This window comes from Colletotrichum aenigma, assembly GCF_013390185.1.
Source record: "Colletotrichum aenigma strain Cg56 chromosome Unknown KSG_Cg56_contig09, whole genome shotgun sequence".
In the NCBI taxonomy this organism is placed as follows: domain Eukaryota; kingdom Fungi; phylum Ascomycota; class Sordariomycetes; order Glomerellales; family Glomerellaceae; genus Colletotrichum; species Colletotrichum aenigma.
In genome coordinates this window covers 3,957,915-3,975,271 of record NW_023500915.1, presented here as the reverse complement: position 1 = coordinate 3,975,271, position 17,357 = coordinate 3,957,915, and the positions used below count along the sequence as shown (strand labels likewise).

At 55.5% G+C, this 17,357-nt stretch overlaps 2 protein-coding genes across 2 annotated transcripts; one reads left to right on the top strand and one right to left on the bottom strand.

Annotated features, from left to right (window-relative positions):
* Positions 1–6,470: 6,470 nt before the first annotated feature.
* Positions 6,471–7,663, bottom strand: THR1-0 (Homoserine kinase; the record flags this gene model as incomplete). Its single annotated transcript, XM_037328998.1, has 3 exons — positions 6,471–6,821; positions 6,884–7,182; positions 7,234–7,663. 3 exons carry the CDS (start codon positions 7,661–7,663, stop codon positions 6,471–6,473), a joined length of 1,080 nt encoding a protein of 359 aa, XP_037172983.1.
* Positions 7,664–11,006: 3,343 nt separating this feature from the next.
* On the top strand, positions 11,007–11,484 carry CGCA056_v013754 (Protein SnodProt1; the record flags this gene model as incomplete). Its single annotated transcript, XM_037328997.1, has 2 exons — positions 11,007–11,237; positions 11,299–11,484. The coding sequence occupies 2 exons, from the start codon at positions 11,007–11,009 to the stop codon at positions 11,482–11,484; spliced, it is 417 nt and encodes a 138-aa protein (XP_037172984.1).
* Between the last annotated feature and the right edge of the window lie 5,873 nt (positions 11,485–17,357).

The window sequence follows — 17,357 nt, the reverse complement described above, 5'->3', positions numbered from 1 at the left end:
GGATGGGACGAGATGGGAACGGGGAGTAGCGGCGGCGGAGGCGGCCAAACCATCCCTCCCCCGTATGTGAAGGTAGGTAATTGTTTTGGTGTAGGTACCGTTACTTGGGAGCTTCAGAAACGGGGGAGGATACATGACCTGGCGGTGGTTGAGGGGAGCAAAGTGGATGTACCCGGAGGTCCGGCGACGGGCGGCCGGCGTGCCGGGAGTTGGGACTGTGGAGAGCGACCCAGAGAGGGTGGCCCTGGTGTTGAGAGGTACCTGCTGGGTGGGCAGGGGGGTGTGCAGGTCCAGTAGGTACCTGTTAGCTAAGACGCCCTGTATTGTTAGGGAGGGATCCAATCACGATCAGCAGGGGAGGTTATTTGGTTGGCGGGGGATGTACGTGTCGGCGGTGATGTACATGATTTGTGGTGTGTGTGTGTCTCTTTCTGTCTGTATGCACGCCATGTTATGCTTTCTGTTCGTCTTGTACCCGTAAGGTCGTGTACTAAGTAACTGCTGCAGTGGATAGTGCGGTGAGTTGAGGATAAGCAGTAGCAGCAGCAGCAGCAGCAGCAGCAGTAGTTGCGACTTTCATCCAGTCTCCTCCCGGATGCATTTGCGCCAGAGGACAGTAGTCCTGGATGTGGCGAGCATCACGGTCGATGTCTCTGCAGAGTGCCAACTGTTTTTTGTAAAAATGGCACTATCATACAATGGAATCTGGGAAGAGCTGGCGAGGGAAAACGCCCGATAGATGCGGGCGCGTGAGCTGAGGACGGGAGGGGAATGGTGCGGTTTGGTGGGCGTGGCATGCGATCTCTGCCGCGACCGCTGGATGTTGCTGCTACGCTACTACGCTACACCACACTGTGTATCTGGATCTGGATTCGTGCGGGAAAGCGAGTTTCTCTCTCCTGGGTGGTGCATTGCTCGTCCTCCGTTGGACAAGAAAAAAAGATGGAACGGCTTCCGTTTGCAGAGCTGAGTTGCGGTGTGGGGGTTGGAACCAGCTCCAGTGAGGCAAGAAGAGAACAGGGCATAGCGGTCAAGACTCGGGATTCCTCTGGTGAGAGTTGGCCGGGTCGGTCAGCACGACAGGCCTGGTCTGGTCAGGTCAGGTCAGGTCAGGTCAGGTCAGGGTCGGGTTCAGGTACACAGATACACGGTCGAGAAGTGAGGCATTGCTTTGTGACCCTGCCAAGGCGGGTGACGGACGGGATGTAGTGTCTGCGCTGCCATAGCGTGTGTGTGAGAGCATCGGCAGCGAACTGGCTTTCGCGGGTGTCAGATTGTCAGATTGGGAGGCAAAGAAGGGACCTCTACCTTGCCATGTTGTGACAAGAGGAATGACGAGGCAGGATGCGGTTTCCGAGGGCCGAGAGAGAGAGACAGAGAGAGAGAAGAGCGAACATCAGACAGACACGTTCCAACGGGTTTCCCTGACTGGACTGGGCTGGGCTAGGAGCAGGGAGCGAGAGCGCGCGGGCGATGCTGATAAGAAACGGGCTGGATTTTAGACAACTCAACAGAAAGTAGAGACATGTTCCTGCCCTGACGGTGGTGGTGATGGATAGGCGCAGCAGTCAAGTCATGGACCCCCGTCGCCTGAGCAGCGTACGTGTCTGGTTTCCACCATCTCTTGCTGTTCTGGGTTCTTGTTTATGGATTGTTTGTTGCTACTTTTGGTGGTCGACTCAGGGGTTGTTTGCTCATGGAAATGCTTGTTGAGCTGAGCTGCTGAGCGGTAGGAACAGAGGCTGTGTTGTTCGTACGAATACCGCAGTACAAATGACTGAGGTGACAGTTAAGCTGGGGGAACTCGAGACGAGCAGGGCCATAAGCCCAGCGCCCTGCCAGTCCACCGACGCGCTGCCCTGCGCTGGGTGTCACTTGTCACTGAAAGTTGTCAAACCCCCCTACCAGAACCCCAAAAAAGCTTCGAGACGTTGAGGAGCTTGGGCCACTGCGGGTCCACCCCGGCACATGCGCCTTGCTTCCCGTCTCCACCACACCTCTTTTTCTTTTTTTTCCGTCCAGCTAGCACCATTCGCAGCGTGGTGGTGCGGTGCGCTCCAACAGAGCACAGCTGCGCAACGCAACAAACCAGTGACACACAGCTTGCACCTTTGGCGCAATCATCTCACCTCACCTCACCTTGCCGTCGAACACACCAGAGAGCTAAAGCACGCCGGGTCTGCCGCTTGAAGATTGTTGACCGAGAGGCGCATTGGCGGCTTGACGTCGCCGTCTCCTCCCTCCCCTCTCTTTCGTCACCGTCGTTTCTGCTGCTCTCAAGTGGACTTGGCAAAATTTCCCACAGGTTTCCTCAAGCAACCTCGATAAGGCGGGCAATTTCCTACGAGTCTTGACAAAAGCCCTCCGAACATGGGTTGGTCTGGCGTCCACCGGATGCTTTCCCCTAGGTGCGAGTACCTCCCCTGTTCCCAATTCAAGACATCTCTCGGCGCTAGTCTTGGAGCTCCCTGCGCCGTACCTGCGACCCCATGATCGCCCGCATCGGCTGGGCATGCCTTGATGGGGTTCCCGTTCCTGTCTGTCTCTGCTCTGGCTATCTGTGATATCTGTCTGGGCATGTAATGGACATGCCTACCTGAAGCACGGTACATTGACCCTGACACTGACACTGGCAGGTTCTGGAAGCGGTCGAGGGGCCAAGCAGGGAGACGGCGGCGATCATTGCATCTCGAGGCAAAACCAGAAACAAGATCCCCCGGCTTCGAGAGATTACCAGCGTTTGCCAACCGTTAAAAGCATGAATTAATTGGCAGGCTGGTGAGCAGGGCGAGCGGACAGGGCTCGACGTCCCTCTGAAGCTGGCAGAGTACCACGCAGTCACGCAGTACCAGAGCTGGCGGCTCCTTTCCCTCACCGCTTGGGGTCGGGGGTGTCCAGGTTCGTCGAATCATTCTGGAAATGCACTCGCCCTGATTGGCCGGGCTGTTGGACGATCGGCGCATGGCCAGATCGTTGGGAACCACCCCCGTTCCACCTCCCACGTCGCTCGTCCTGCTCTTTTTCCCTAGGTTCACAGTGTTGCTGTTTCTGTCCAGTGACTGTGGGCTTCTCCAACCCCACTCGCTCCACCCAGCGCAGCGACTTCGTCAAGATTCAAGAGTCAAGACACGCAAGACCGCGCCGGGAACACCATCCCGACTGCAACGACTCAGGACCACCACCCCGACCGGCGCACTTTGGCTACGGCGGCGGGATAAGCAACAGCAAACTACGGTTGCACTCTCGGAGTAAACGGCATTCCCGCTGCTTCGCTGTTCACTCGCCTAACCACTCAATCTATCGTCGCACACCGGGAGAAGGAGCTTATGCAAGCTACACTTCAGACGGCGTCTCGTCCTTCGTCCTGTCCTCGACTCCCGAGCGACGGATCTGCTCGAAACTCGGCGATATCTCACCTCATCAGATCATCGCGGTTACGAAATCGTTGGGGATACCATGGCACCGGTGATGATGACGAGCTGCTGCCGCCGGGGAACGGCGGCTCTTCTGCCAGACTTTCTTGATTTCTGATACCCGCGCGACGCAGGAGCAGCATCAGCATTGACAACAGCGCAGAGATGTGGAAAGAATTGTCGCCGAAGTTCAGATCCATCCGTGGCCGTGGGGGTGTACGGTAGCGCACTCTCTCTTCCAACCCTTCGGACAATTTTCCCAGGACCAAAGCGAGTCTGTGCGAAGGTGAAGGGAAGGAAACACTACCACGCGTGGACTTGCGCTTTCTCCAACGCCCAGCGCCATTTCTTGCTCCAACTGTATTTTTAGTACCTCCCTCTGCTTTACCTTCTTCCGGGCGAGAGGCCGTGCGACAAGACACGCGGTGATTCGGGGCGTTTCCTGTCTGCTGGGCTTGACGCCGTAACACCCTTCAAGGCAAACGCCAGCCCTGCCGGCTGGCGGAAGGCCCTTCGTGGCTGGGCGAGAGAAAGATGCAGGGCGCCGTCCGAACCAGGAGCGAGTTCGAGATTCACTGTGCTACGAGGACTTGGTTTTCTGGTGGCTGACTTTGGCAGACGCCTCGCCTGTGTCTGGTCCAGCCCATTCCATACTCTGCGATTCCTTAAAGGTAGGTAAGGTGGCGATTGGCGACTGAGGACGCGCTTAAAAAGGTTGACAAGTGTCTCATGATTTGGCCCCTATGCGCATGCATACTGTATGCGAATGCAATGCCTGTCTCTAAGAAGGCATGCGCATGCGAGATAGAGAGATAAGAAATGTCTCTGGCCATGTTTGAGATTCGCAACACGCGATTGGCATCTTGGCTTGGATACGCGGGTTGGCGAGTGACTGAGGCGAATGGGAGGCGGTCGATTTGTGCACGCCTCACCGCTCATTTCGTCCTGATATGAGTGGCCGGCCTCGATTCACAGTGTCCTGCGTATCAAACATGGGCAGGTGATGGTTGTTTACCTGCTGCGACGACGTGCGACAAGCTACTCGCTGACACGCAGGGGAGGGGAAAGGGATGTTTCTCGTCATAGTATGTAATCGGCATCACCGCCGACTTCATTGGATTCATCTGCTCGCGTGGGGTTTGCGCTCAGGGGGTTGACTTGCATCTTGAAGGGCCGGGCCTGGGGCGTGTAAGTGCGTACGGAGTAACAATAGTATGTGGTGTGTACAGTATTGCTCTCTCTTGTGATGTTGCTCGTTGGTTACACCATCGTTAAACGGGCAGATCCCTCCCTCGTTATTTTTGACGTCTTCGTCACCGAACGCCCCCCAATTGGGGTAAAACGGTCCAATCACCGCCGGGCCCGCGCCCACGCGAGACTTCAAAAAATAAGCATTTCGTAGACGAGAGAAAGCAAAGTGGATATTCTTTAGCAGAAGCATCTCAAAACCAAGGACCTGGAACAGAGACGTCGGACGACGTTCAACGAACGGGTCGAAGGACGCAAACGCCGAGGGGAGGGTCATTATGGAAGCTCGGTCTCCGAGCTCAGCTCCGGCGGCGGCGACGACGACGACGCCAGGCGCAGCAGTAGCAGCAGCAGCAGCTATGACAGCAGGGGAGCTATCGGCTCCGGGGTTCGTGTCGCTCGGCATGGTCGTGCTGGACGAGATCCGCTTCCCGGACGGGAGGGTTTTGAGGGATGTTGCCGGCGGATCCGGGTTTTACAGTGCGTTGACGTTTGCCCTTCTTTGCAGATCTGTGACATATACATGGCTTTGGTATATCCAGGGGAAGGGGGAGTGTAGTGTTGTTGTTGCTTGTTTTGGGCTAATGTGAAATGTTGCCGTGCTTGTACAGGTACCCTCGGAGCTCGACTCGCTGTTCCGCGGGAGGACGCCGAGACGGTATGTTGCCTCGTCGCGGCCGGCGACGACTTCCCGGCGTCGGTGGTGGAGCAGATTAAGGCATGGGGCGTGGCGGTGCTGGTGCAGAGGGTCGATGGGAGGAAGTCGACGAGGGTGCTGTTGGCGTACGAAGATGACGTCTTTGGGAGTTGGTTCTGATCGCCTTTTGCTTTGGGAATGGTGGAAAGCTGACGTTGTGGTTTTAGAAAAGACGTTTCGATATACGACGGAGCCGCTCCGGCCGAGCGTCGACGAGCTTCCGGATCATCTGCGTCGTGCGTCCGTTATACACACGCTAGCGGCGCCGGAGGATGTGAAGGGGCAAGCTGCCGCGCTGTTTGGGGATGGCTATGGTCAAAGACTGCCCGGGCACCCTCAGTTTGCCTGGGAACCTTCACCACTTCATTGTGACGGGGCATGGAAAGACCACCTGGACGCCGGGCACTTTGTCGATGTTCTATCTCCCAACGACAAGGAGGCCGTCAAGATGATGACTCCCCGGGTGGAAGAGGGACCGTGGGACAGAGGTCTAGTCGAGCGTGCCGCTGCCCTCATTTCAGACGAGGAACATTGCCAGAGGGACCCGGAACGGCAGCGGCGTTGGACCACAGTGGTGCGGTGCGGGGGAGTACGGCTGTTTGACGGTTCCCCGGGCCTCCGCGCCGGTCTGGCTTCCTCCATATCACGATATTGGGTCGGACAAGGTCGTTGACCCTACCGGAGCTGGGAACGCGTTCCTCGGGGCCTTTGCTGTTGCGTACAAGAAGACGGACGATGCGGTTCTTGCGTCTGCCTATGGTGCCGTGGCGGCTAGTTTTGTGATTGAACAAATGGGGCCGCCAAAAAGGGAGGTCGTGGACGAGAGGGTACTCTGGAATGGCGAGGAGTTTGGGGAAAGGTTAGAAGCATACAAAATCAAAGCCAGGACGTGGGACACCAGCATCGTAAGCTGCCAGTTCAGGAACAACCCAGCCTGGGCTGAACGAAAGGAGCTGTTCCAATAGGGTCCATAGGTGGGTATCAAGACTCGTCTATTTTGTGTTTTTATATCTCTTTTCCCAAAAGTAAAAAATCCGTAATCATGCGAGAAACCTCGTCTATAAACTTCCATCCCCTTTCCATTCACACTGCACGCCTTCACTAACTCCCATTTACCGGATGACCTGGGTACCCTCCGCCGGCTCGAGGATCTTCCATTGGCAGCCGACATCCTTGTTGGAGTTGTTCTCCTTGAGGATCTTGATGATCCTGTTGGCAATCTCCTCAAAGTTGCTCGTGGCGAGGGCGAGGATGGTGGGGCCGGCGCCGGAGAGGCAGACGCCGAGGAAGCCGGGCTGCGTACCTGGGGACATGCTCTCGACGATCTGGCTCAGGCCGGGGATGAGGGTCTGGCGGTAGGGCTGGTGGACCTTGTCCTGCATGGCGAGGTGGATGAGCTCCGGATCCGGGGGCGAGGAGCCGAGGGCGACGGGGAGGAGGGCTATTCTTTGCATGTTGAAGGTCTGGCGTCTTGTATTAGTGAACGTGTTCTTGAGAAATGATGGTCGACCAGGGCCAAACTTACAACATCGGGACGGGAGTAGTGAGGAGGAAGGACCTCGCGGGCAAGGTGGGTGGGGACCTGGAAGTCGGGGATGATGGCGATGGCCTTGATCTCCTTGGCCCAGGGGAACTTGATGTGGTGGCCGATGCCGTGGGGAGGCTCGGGCGGGGTCTCGCCGGTGTCGACGCCGCCGGCCGGGGCGGGGAGGACCTCGCTGAGCGGGATCTCGATGCGCTGGACGTCTTCGGGCTTCAGGGGGCGGAGGTAGGTGCCGACGAAGCCGCCGTACAGCGAGGCGCCGACGTTGTCGGGGTGTCTCTCTGCAATGTGTGTGAGTGACTCGGTCCTACATCAGATGAAGAGTGACATACCAATCATGAGACAAAAGTCGAATAACCTGTCGAGGTCGAGGTGGTCGAGGTGGCCGACTTCCTTGCCGAGCATGACGCCGGCGACGACGGCGGAGCCGGAGCTGCCGAGGCCGCGGCCGAGGGGGATGGGGTTCTTGATGTGGACATGGGTCTCGACGGGGAACATGCGCTGGCCGTGGCAGCGCAGGACGTAGAGGGCGACGCGGGTGATGAGGTTGACGGAGGGGTCGAGGCTGATGTCCGGGGTGCCTTCGCCCTGGCCCTCGTAGGTGATGCGGCAGTTGAGGGGCTCGGATGAGGTCTGGACGGAGCGGTCGATGGTGACGTGCAGCTCGAGGTAGATGGAGAGGGCGAGGCCGATGACGTCGAAGCCCGGGCCGATGTTGGCGGAGGACGACGGCGTCTTGATCACGAACGTCTCTTTGGTCATGGCGGGCGGGCAGGCGGTGTAAGTTGAGAGGGTGAGGGGTGAGTTTCTGGTGGTGGTGAGGGGGCGGCCTGACGTTGGTTCGCTCTGGCCTGACCGGCGGACGTGGTTCAATTGGCGGTGATCTCAACGGTTCGGCTTGGAGGGGTGAGTGTCTTTTGCTTCCGAGTGAGATGAAGCCGTCACGGAGGTCGCTACGGGTGTGAAATGAGCGTGAGTCGCGTCTATCTGGTGGCCACTAATCGTTCCGTGACTCAAAAAATTTGAGAGGCCCCGATGACGGAGGAATGCGGCACACGGCGGGCGGCTCTCAATTGGCGGGGTGTGTGAAGCACTGAAACCCTACGCGGAGTGCGGGGTGTTTTTCGCGTGCACCCATTGGCCAATCCGTGCTGAGACGGGGCATTTTTATCTTATCGCTCCCGCGCGCATCACGCCATGTCCTTCTCATCTGTTTGAGTTTGGCTGCTCGATGGTGTGAGTGTTTGCCAATGAAGGTCGCTTCTTTTGACCTCACCTCATGCGATGCTGGCTGTGTTTTTCACTCTTGGTGAAGAGCCCGAGTGGAGGGATATGTTGCTACGATGACACATCATGCTAGCTATATCAGAGCTGAGTATAACCTCGGCCTTGGAACTCGAAATGAGCTTCATGCGACGCGAGAAACAAACACTCGGCTGCACAAGACTTTCATACCCATGTCCCTCGCCCATCGACTGATGGTTGACTCGAGAAACGAAACGAAACACGGCCGTTCTCGTTGATCGTCGATGTTTGCGGGCTGCAACGTCTTGTTATCGGATGGCCTGAGGTCCCACGCTGGAGCAGCGATCGACATGAACCCGCTTCATTATCTGAACGTCACGTCGCTCTGCCATCTCCCTTGTTCTGACATCAAACCAACTCACATCTCCGCCTTTTTATATTGCCCTCACCCTGGGAGGCTCGTACTCGGTCAGCTGTCGACCTTTGCACCCCAGACATTTTGATACGATATCACATATCCAGCAGCCCACCGGGTCCTCACTCACCTTCACGCCTCCGATCATTGCCGAAAGCATTGCTTGCTGTCAGCGTCCCGGTGGGTGCGCTGCAATGCCCAGCCCGCATCCCAAGTCAATATTATCCCAGATCGCGCGCTCCCGTCGGACTCCCGCAGCGATGCTAGACCCATTCACCGCCTCCGCGATATCTACCGGAAACATCGAAAAGCAAGCGGAGAAACAGGAGCGACAAGACCTCGTGTTTCTGCCGAGCCAACCGCACCAAAGCTCCACCGATCCCCATCAAACAATGCCCACCGGCAGTGTACCGTGAAGAAGCTTATGGAAAAAGCGACCGGGGGTGGGCGATCTCGCAGATGTCACGAACGCTGTGCGGCCGATGTCCCCGAATATCTATTCTCGGATTTTCCAAGGCTACATCATTGCAACCTGAACCTCTGGAGACTGGATGAACTAAGGGTTCCCTCGCATCGGGCTTCCCGCGGAGTGAGGCATCGCACAGCCCGAACCTCGTTCTCCGCCCGTAACAAAAACACACGATGAGACTGGCGCGCTGATCACCGCGCTTGCGCGCTTGTAACGTTGCTCGGCTGGATGGTCAGCGTAAAGCGAGGCTGTTGCCTCTTAGTCTTGGGCACCGAGCGGAGGCTTCGGGGGTCATCTTTTCGCCGTCGCGGGGAGCTATGCGGCGACGGCGTCTCATTGGCGTCATGCCCATGTTGTGGTCATGCTCGTGGCAGCAGGAGGATTTTCCGGGAGGCTCAGTCGCTTTTAGTCTGTTGACAGAGTAGGGACTAACGTCCGCCACTGCCGTACTTTGCAGCGCGGAGCATTTCTACGCCTCATCCTTCCGAGAAACGACAAATCACTCGAAAAAGAGCATGTCTCCCCGAGCTGAGAGATGAACAGAGCCCGACGGGGTCGCATTCGGCGGATGCGTGCGTTGGCGAAGAGACCGTTCCTGGCATTGTGAACACGAGGAAAACCAGAGACCACCTGACGTTGCGTCCCGCTGAAGTTTCTATGGGGCGACGCCGATGAGTTAAGGCGAGTAATTAGGGTCGCAATGGAAAAGCCGACTGAGGCTCCGTTGCACTGGGCGAGGCGGGCGGCAGAAAGGCAAAAACGACAAGAAAAGAAACAACACCAGATCGACTCAGCCTGCGACGTGCTGACTCGAAGGGCGAAGAGGATTTCCCGTGCAGCTGGTGTCGAAGCATGAATATGAGTTGTAACTTGTTGATGTCCCACCACGAGAAAGAAGCGGCGGCATTTGGTGGAGGCTGGCAACAACTGGGGCGCAACTCTGATGGAACCTCGACGGAAAACATCGAACCAACGGGCGAGCAGCCCACTGTAGAGCACTAACCTCAATCGACCCTAGGGGAATTGCGACTGCTAAAAACAGAAGGATGACAGCCATCCCGCCGCGCCGTCCGTCGTCGGCCGCAGCCACTCAGGCAATCGCGTGGCCAGGGAATACGAGAATCTCATGGTGAGCCCACCTACCTATCCGCACCCGACCTCAGTCCAATTCGTAGGTACTGAGCACTGAGAGTGAGAGTGAGAGTGAGAGAGAGAGAGAGAGAAGATCCTCGGCTCCGGATGTTGTTTGCCTGCGGCCTTCCTCCATCATCTACCTACCCACACACACACACCCATGCAGCAGCAGCAGCAGCAGCAGCAGCAGCAGCACAAGACCCCTGTCTTGCTTCTTTCCCCACGACCAACAACATCCAAGATCTGTGATCGGCGCTTTTTCTCACCTTACCTTACCTTAGCCCGGCCTTGCCCGCCTCTGCTAGCGTAGCATCGCACCTTCAATACGAATTGACGGAACCTAAGGAACCCTGGGGAAGTAAGGCTTCGTTCGGTTACTAGCTTCTTCCCCTCTCCGGCAGTCTTCCCATACGATGTGACATGCGACATGGAGTCTTGCCAAGCTTGACGTAGCAAGGGTCCTGTGCCGGTTCCATGTCACGACATGACGCTATTGCCGGAGACACCACAACGTCATGGTCATGGCTCGCCGTTTGGACACGGCTGGTGCCTCCTCTCCATCCACTCGGTCTGGTGATGGAGCTCTAGCCTCCGCTGGCATGTGGGCTGTGGGGGGCGAGGGAGGATGTGGGCGTGGATGGACGGAAACCGAGGAGGCTGATGGATCTCGCAGGCAGTCGAGATTCTATAAAGAGAGTCGAGGAGCTCACGACATCCGACCTGTTTTTTTTCATCATCCTCATCAGCTTCTTCACCAGCCTTCTCAGCCTCAACCTCAACTACAAACAACTCCTCTTCACTACCAAGCTCCCGAGCCTCATCCACCCACCACAACAGCCAAAATGCAGTTCTCCAGCCTCGTCACCATCCTCTCCTCCGTCGCCGCCGCCGCGGCCGTCTCCGTCTCCTTCGACACCGGCTACGATGACGGTGCCCGCTCCCTCACCGCCGTCTCCTGCTCCGACGGCGCCAACGGCCTGATCACCAAGTATGGCTGGCAGACCCAGGCCAACGTCGCCCGCTTCCCCTACATTGGCGGTTCTGACGCCATTGCCGGCTGGAACTCCCCCAACGTGAGCCCCCTCACCTCTTCACACTTCTCACATGAGCATCACCACTAACACGAGACAACAGTGCGGCACCTGCTGGCAGCTCACCTACAACGGCAAGAGCATCAACGTCCTCGCCGTCGACCACGCCGGCTCCGGCTTCAACCTCGCCCTCGGCGCCATGAACGACCTCACCAACGGCCAGGCCAACCAGCTCGGCCGCATCGACGCCCAGGCCACCCAGGTCGCCCTCAGCGCCTGCGGTCTGTAAATCACCACACGACCTCGGCGGTGTCTTACGATATTAAAAACATTAATGTCTTGTTTAAAGCATAATGGGGTTGTCCCACGGGGGGGGCCTCTAAACATCTGCATGGAACCGGCGCTCTTCAATCATTTGGCATATGCATACCACGATACATTCCTTAGAACATTAAAACATAATGAGAGATATGGCTGTTTAGCCTCAGACAGCCTTCATTCTTGATCTTTATAGTGACTTCAACTTTCTCAGTTACCTAGCTTCATTCGGAACATCTTGGCTTTCACGAATAACTAACTCGCATGCAATGCACCCATCGCTGATTTAAGCTATGGTCAGTACCAGTGCCTGGTCTGTTGAAGCAAATCAAAATCGGAACGATGGTAACATTCGCCACAGCCATTTGGACGATCTGGGATCCAACTTCCATACAAGATGGGTTTGAATACCTCTTCCGCTTGTTCGTCGTGTACACGTACCCCTCTATGCGCCCCTTGGCTTCATGTTAGTGGAAGAATTTATGGAATCCTCTTCTTCACGCGGTTCATCACTATTTAACGACCATCATGCACGAAAATAAGGTCAAGTAATAAATGAGATCATTTTTTATGGGAAACTACTGCGATTTCATAGCGATGGGTGGCTTTAGGTAGGAAGCCACGGAGGACGTCTAAGCTGCAGCTGACCCGTCAAACTTTTCCAAATTTGTTTTCCGTTCTGAATGAGCAAGACAATAACCAAAGACGAAGATGAAACAACTACCTCTCAAGCAACAATCTGGATGCTCAGTGCAACAGCGCTTTATTTCAGACCAGTCACACTGATGGACAGGTAGGGTTTGGCAGTCGGGGGAGCGCCGGCCGACGCTCTCGTCCACTTGGGTACGAGATGAACGGGTACTTCCACCGACACCACGGCGCGGGTGGTGTCGTAATTGAACGCCAGCTTGCTGTCCGTAACGTCGTGGCCATCCTGGTTCTTGAATGTGACGTCTACCTGGGAGGGGTTCGTGGGGGCGCCGTCCTTCACGGCCCAGATGGCGAAATAGTAGGTGTCGCCGATGGTGTCAATAGCATCGAAGTTGTCCCACGGGTGCGAGATGGTGATGGAGCGACTTGTTTTGTTTTGGTAATCCTAGGGTTTTCAAGATCAGATCTTCCGGCAGCACGGCACGGGAGGTGAAAACAAACCTGGGTGATGTGGACGTCGCGGTATTTGTTGCCGGCGCCTTCATTGCTTGGGTGGTTGGGGTGGTCGCTGAACTGAGGGAGCCAGTCAGGGGCACTGTCACGGCTGACGCCGTCGTCCAGGAACATGTTGTACTCCTGGAGTAAATGTCAGTCAAGTTTGCTTCTAGGAGCATAGGGAAAAAGATGTACCGTGTGCTTTCTTCCTGGGTAGACGTGGATCGTGACGGGGTTGTGCTCCTTTTCTTCGATGGACTGACGAACGTCAATCTGGGGGATAATGGCACCTGTGAAAGTATCAGCTTGGCTGTCATGACTGTTCATTGGGACAGATAAATTGCATACCTTCGCGGATGTATACGGGCGTCACGAAAGCCATCTGCTCCGGATCGTGAACGGCGTCGGGAATCCCGCAGCCGAAGCTGATGGTCGAGCCACCGGGCACAGACTTCTCCAGCTGTGCGGCGTGCTTGAAGATTGGATCAAGTCCGAAGCCTTGCGCGTTCACACGCAAGTTGGACGGGTACCAGTGGTCGGTGCCAGGCAGGTAGACGTCACGGTTGTAGACCCCTGGGTTCAATACGGGGCACACCATGATGTTGTGGCCGAGGAGGTACTGGTTGTCGATGAACTCGTCATTGTCGTTGAAGAGGCTCGTGTCGTCGGGGTCGGTGATGAGCTTCACGCATGTGTTAGAACATAGATTACGGCTGGGGGAAAGGGGCTCCAGTGAGAACGTACCATTGCTCGTGCGATTGGAAGTCCGTGGATGAGGTTTGCGAACATGGCATCGTAGAGCACCTGCATCAAGGAGTATCGCAGTTGAACGTAGTAACGGCACAGTGGCATGACCGATGCATACTGAGTTTGCAGATTGCTAGGAATCAAGGAGCTGTATCTTGAGTCGCCCAAGGCATCGCCATACTTGAATGGTTCCTGGACCTTGCTTAGACGGAACTCAAATCATGAATTTGGAGCAGGATGACTCACTTGGAATGCCTTCGAATCGAAGTGCTGGATATAGTGGTTGCGGTACCACGGCAGCAGAAAAGCGCCGGTATACCAACGGACAAGCAATTCGGGGTCACACCAGCGCGGTGCCGGAGGCTGGTTGTGCGGGTCAGGAGTAAAGCCTCCCATGTCCACGCCGGCGATGGTGAGACCACTGTATCCCAGGGCGAGAACCTGGGATACCGAGATTCTCCAGAAGTCCCAGGAACTGCCGTTGTCGCCGGTCCACAGGCCAGCAAAGCGATGCATACCGGTCTGGCTGCCGCGGCCGATGATGAAGTTGCGCTTGTTCTCGCGGCCCTTGAGCTTGTTCAGGCCGTGGTAGGTTGCCTTGTGAAGGTTGTATGAGTAGAGAGCCCAGAGCTCGATGGCCGTCTTCTGGTCGGGCTTCTTGTCTGACTGCTGGCTGATGGTGTCTTCGGACATGAGAAGTCTGGAGGGGAATCTGTGATGCTTGTTAGCTCTGAAGCGTGAAGTAGACTTCCACCAGCCGTCTTGATGGGCATGCAGAAACATTACACTTACCCCAACATGTCGCCATAACAGTTTCCAGCCGCTGGCGTCGTCATATCCTGCCAAACAAACTCGAGACCGTCGTCGAAGAGTTGTTGGTATTGTTTGCCCCAGGTTTCACGCGCAACGGCACGGTTGAGGTCCGGATAGTACCCCACCTAAGTACATATTCGTTAATTATCGAGATGACCGTAGCAGGAAGACGCTGTCTTACCGTTCCAAGTCGGCTGCCGTAGCTGACGCCTCCATGGAAAGGATATCCACTGTTGTAGTTTCCGGGTGGTTTGCCCTCCTCCAACTGCATGAAAACATAGTCATCTCTGTAGGGGGTCGCGCCGTTCGGGTCATCTGCGAACGTGATGCGGTCGTTCAAGTCGTTGGGATTCAGGTACGAAGGCGTGGCGTATCCTCCATCGTACCTCGTGCACCCATTGGCTGGGAAATCCGACGGCAGGCCTGACATGTATCTATTGTCGCCGACGAGAAGACTAGACATATTTCAGCACAAATTCCAGTGAATGCCAACGGTTAGTCTCACTTGGTTGCAGGATCTAGCTTCTTGCTCTGGTCCCAGAAGGCTCGTAAGGCGAAGTATTGGTCCGCATCCGACTCGCGCAAAGTCAAGATGGGCGTGATGTTGGTACAGCTCTTTACGCCAAGTTTCCTGAGATTGCTGAAAAAGGTCTTGACGTTCGGAAATCTGGCTGCGCTATGTGTAAAAGTGCGATAGCGATCCTGTGGGAGTCAGAATTATAGAGTATCTTTGAGATGGCTCAGACTCACCTGGAAGTCTACATCAAGGTGCATTCCGTCAAGAGGGAAGCCCAAGTCATGGTACCTGTTCGCGACGTTCATGACATCTGAGGTATTCTGGTAGCCGTAGCCTGGGCTGGTGAGCTATCCTGTTCATTTGACTGGGGTCAGGAATCCTTGAACTTACATCCTTGGTGGTGACCCAGAATGAAGCGCGGCTTGAGCTTAGGACGTCCCACAAGTGAGGTGTACTGCCTAAGAGCACGTGTTAGAAGAAGGCTGACCGACAGTCTGAAGGACTTACCAAATCATTCTGGGCACGTCGTCCGCAGTCATCACGTAGGCATCAAAGGTGCCAAAGCGAGTCGCTACGCCAATGGTGCTGGCATTCTTCTTGCCAAGGTCGATTGCAACTTGGGAGTAGTTGTCGACCATTAGACCGGTCACGTTTCGAAATCCCGGGGTACCGTTCATCTCCAAGTAGAATGGAGTGGAGTGGTATCTGACCCATCAGTTTCGATCTAACCCGGTGTACCTGGGGATAACTTACAGGGGCTCCTTGGTGTCCAGAGGACCTTGACCATAGACTTTCTGGTAGTTGAAGTTGTCGTAGCCTAGTCGTGTCAGTTACTGGTCGTCGGCTAGAGCGAGCATGGATACGTACAGAAGTAGTTCATGTAGGTGGGCTCCTTCAAGACGGTTCGTCCTCCCTGCTCACCGAATCCGAGGTACTGAGCCGGGCCAGGCTTTTCAATATTGAGGACAACATTGTTGATTGCGCCAATGCCCTGTTGGCTTCCATCTTGGTGGCAAAACGTCTCAATCGTTGTACGCCAGATGACGTGCTCCGTCGCGGTGGTTGTGATGCCGACATCAGTCAAGGTAGCGACGTCCGATGGGTCCAGTTTTCTGGTAGCCTACAAAAAGTGAGCTTACAGACGGTAAAATAAGTGAAAGTTCACGTACGATGATACGGAACGGCTCCGCCAGAAAGTGAAGGCTTGTAACCTCGGTTCCCGCGGTATCCGCCTTGTTCTTGTATTCCTTGGACTACGATTTTGGTCAGCAGCGGTTCGCATGAGAAAGTGAGAGGGCAAATTACTTACCGTAAGAACCCAGTGGACATCAGATATCTTGTTAAAAGTCGTGTTCCAATTCCATTCATTCCCAGCTTCGACCGCATTCCATGCCAAAGATTCCCGGTACTCGACCTTGAGTTGATCTACAAGATCCGAAAACTTGTTCATCACAATCGTGCGCCTATACATCGACGTGTTAGTAGTACGATATGGGCAGAAATGATGGCAAGCACTCACGAGTTGTCGTTTGGATAATCTTCGACCTTCGTGAACTTCGGGTTGTATCTGATTCTCCAAATCTGCGGCGTGACGAATTGAACCAGAGCCTGGGTGGGCTTGGTGCCGTCGTCGGCCGAAAGGGATACTTGAGCAGCATAGCGGAGGGGATTATTATCCTTAAGCTCTGACGTGGAAGACTGCACGTTCAAGAGCTTGGTTGACTTCTCGAAATTGGGGACGTCCTGGTTGTAGAAGACATCCGCCGGGATGAAATTCAAAAGATCCTTTGGAGCAGACATGATGAGGACGATGAACCAGGTAACGAATAAGATGATCCTTGGTGATCTGGAGAGTGTAGGTGTAAGATTGCTCCATCTTAAGTATCGTGACGGAGCTCGACTTCTTCACACTCACACATCAACATGATACCTCTAGAGAAATTGAAGATGACCGAGACTGGTCCGCCTTCGCCTTTGCCACGAGGGCGGTATGCTGCCGCATGAGATTTACCGGGACTTACAATGACTGGAACGTGAAGGATTCAGCGATCGTCGTGTCAACCATCGCAACAGCTGAGGCCGCATGCGAATGGAACTTTGCGGGGAATTTGCGCAATCATCGTTGTTGCCGTCGTGGCCATCGCTATTGCGGCCTCCGAGGCTACATGAATCTTCTTTGCTACCATCATGTGTGCCATGATTCTCGATGTCGTTGTTATCGGCCTTGTTTCCTAAGCCGGATAACATCTAGATGGGTTCGGCCGAGGGCTCTGGGACGGGCCGCCACGAGCCGACGGTGGGACCACGTTGGTATTGGAACGGTCAATGTTGAGCCAACCTCGTCGAAAGACTGTTGGTGTTTCTCCGTTTTTGGACTGTAGCAGATGTTGGGGTAATAAGACAGTCTTCAGCCCGTGGCTAGCTGAGCGTCCAAACAAGACAGACTTCAGGGTCGTGTCTGGCCATGGATGCCGGATCTACGGGGCTCGACCAAGAAGAGACTCGCTCAAACTCTATTGTCAAGATTATCCAGCATAACAGCCAGCGATTTTGCATTCAATCGTTCTAGTTACCGAACCACCATGAAACAGATAATTGTTAGGGGCCAGATGCTTTCAGCA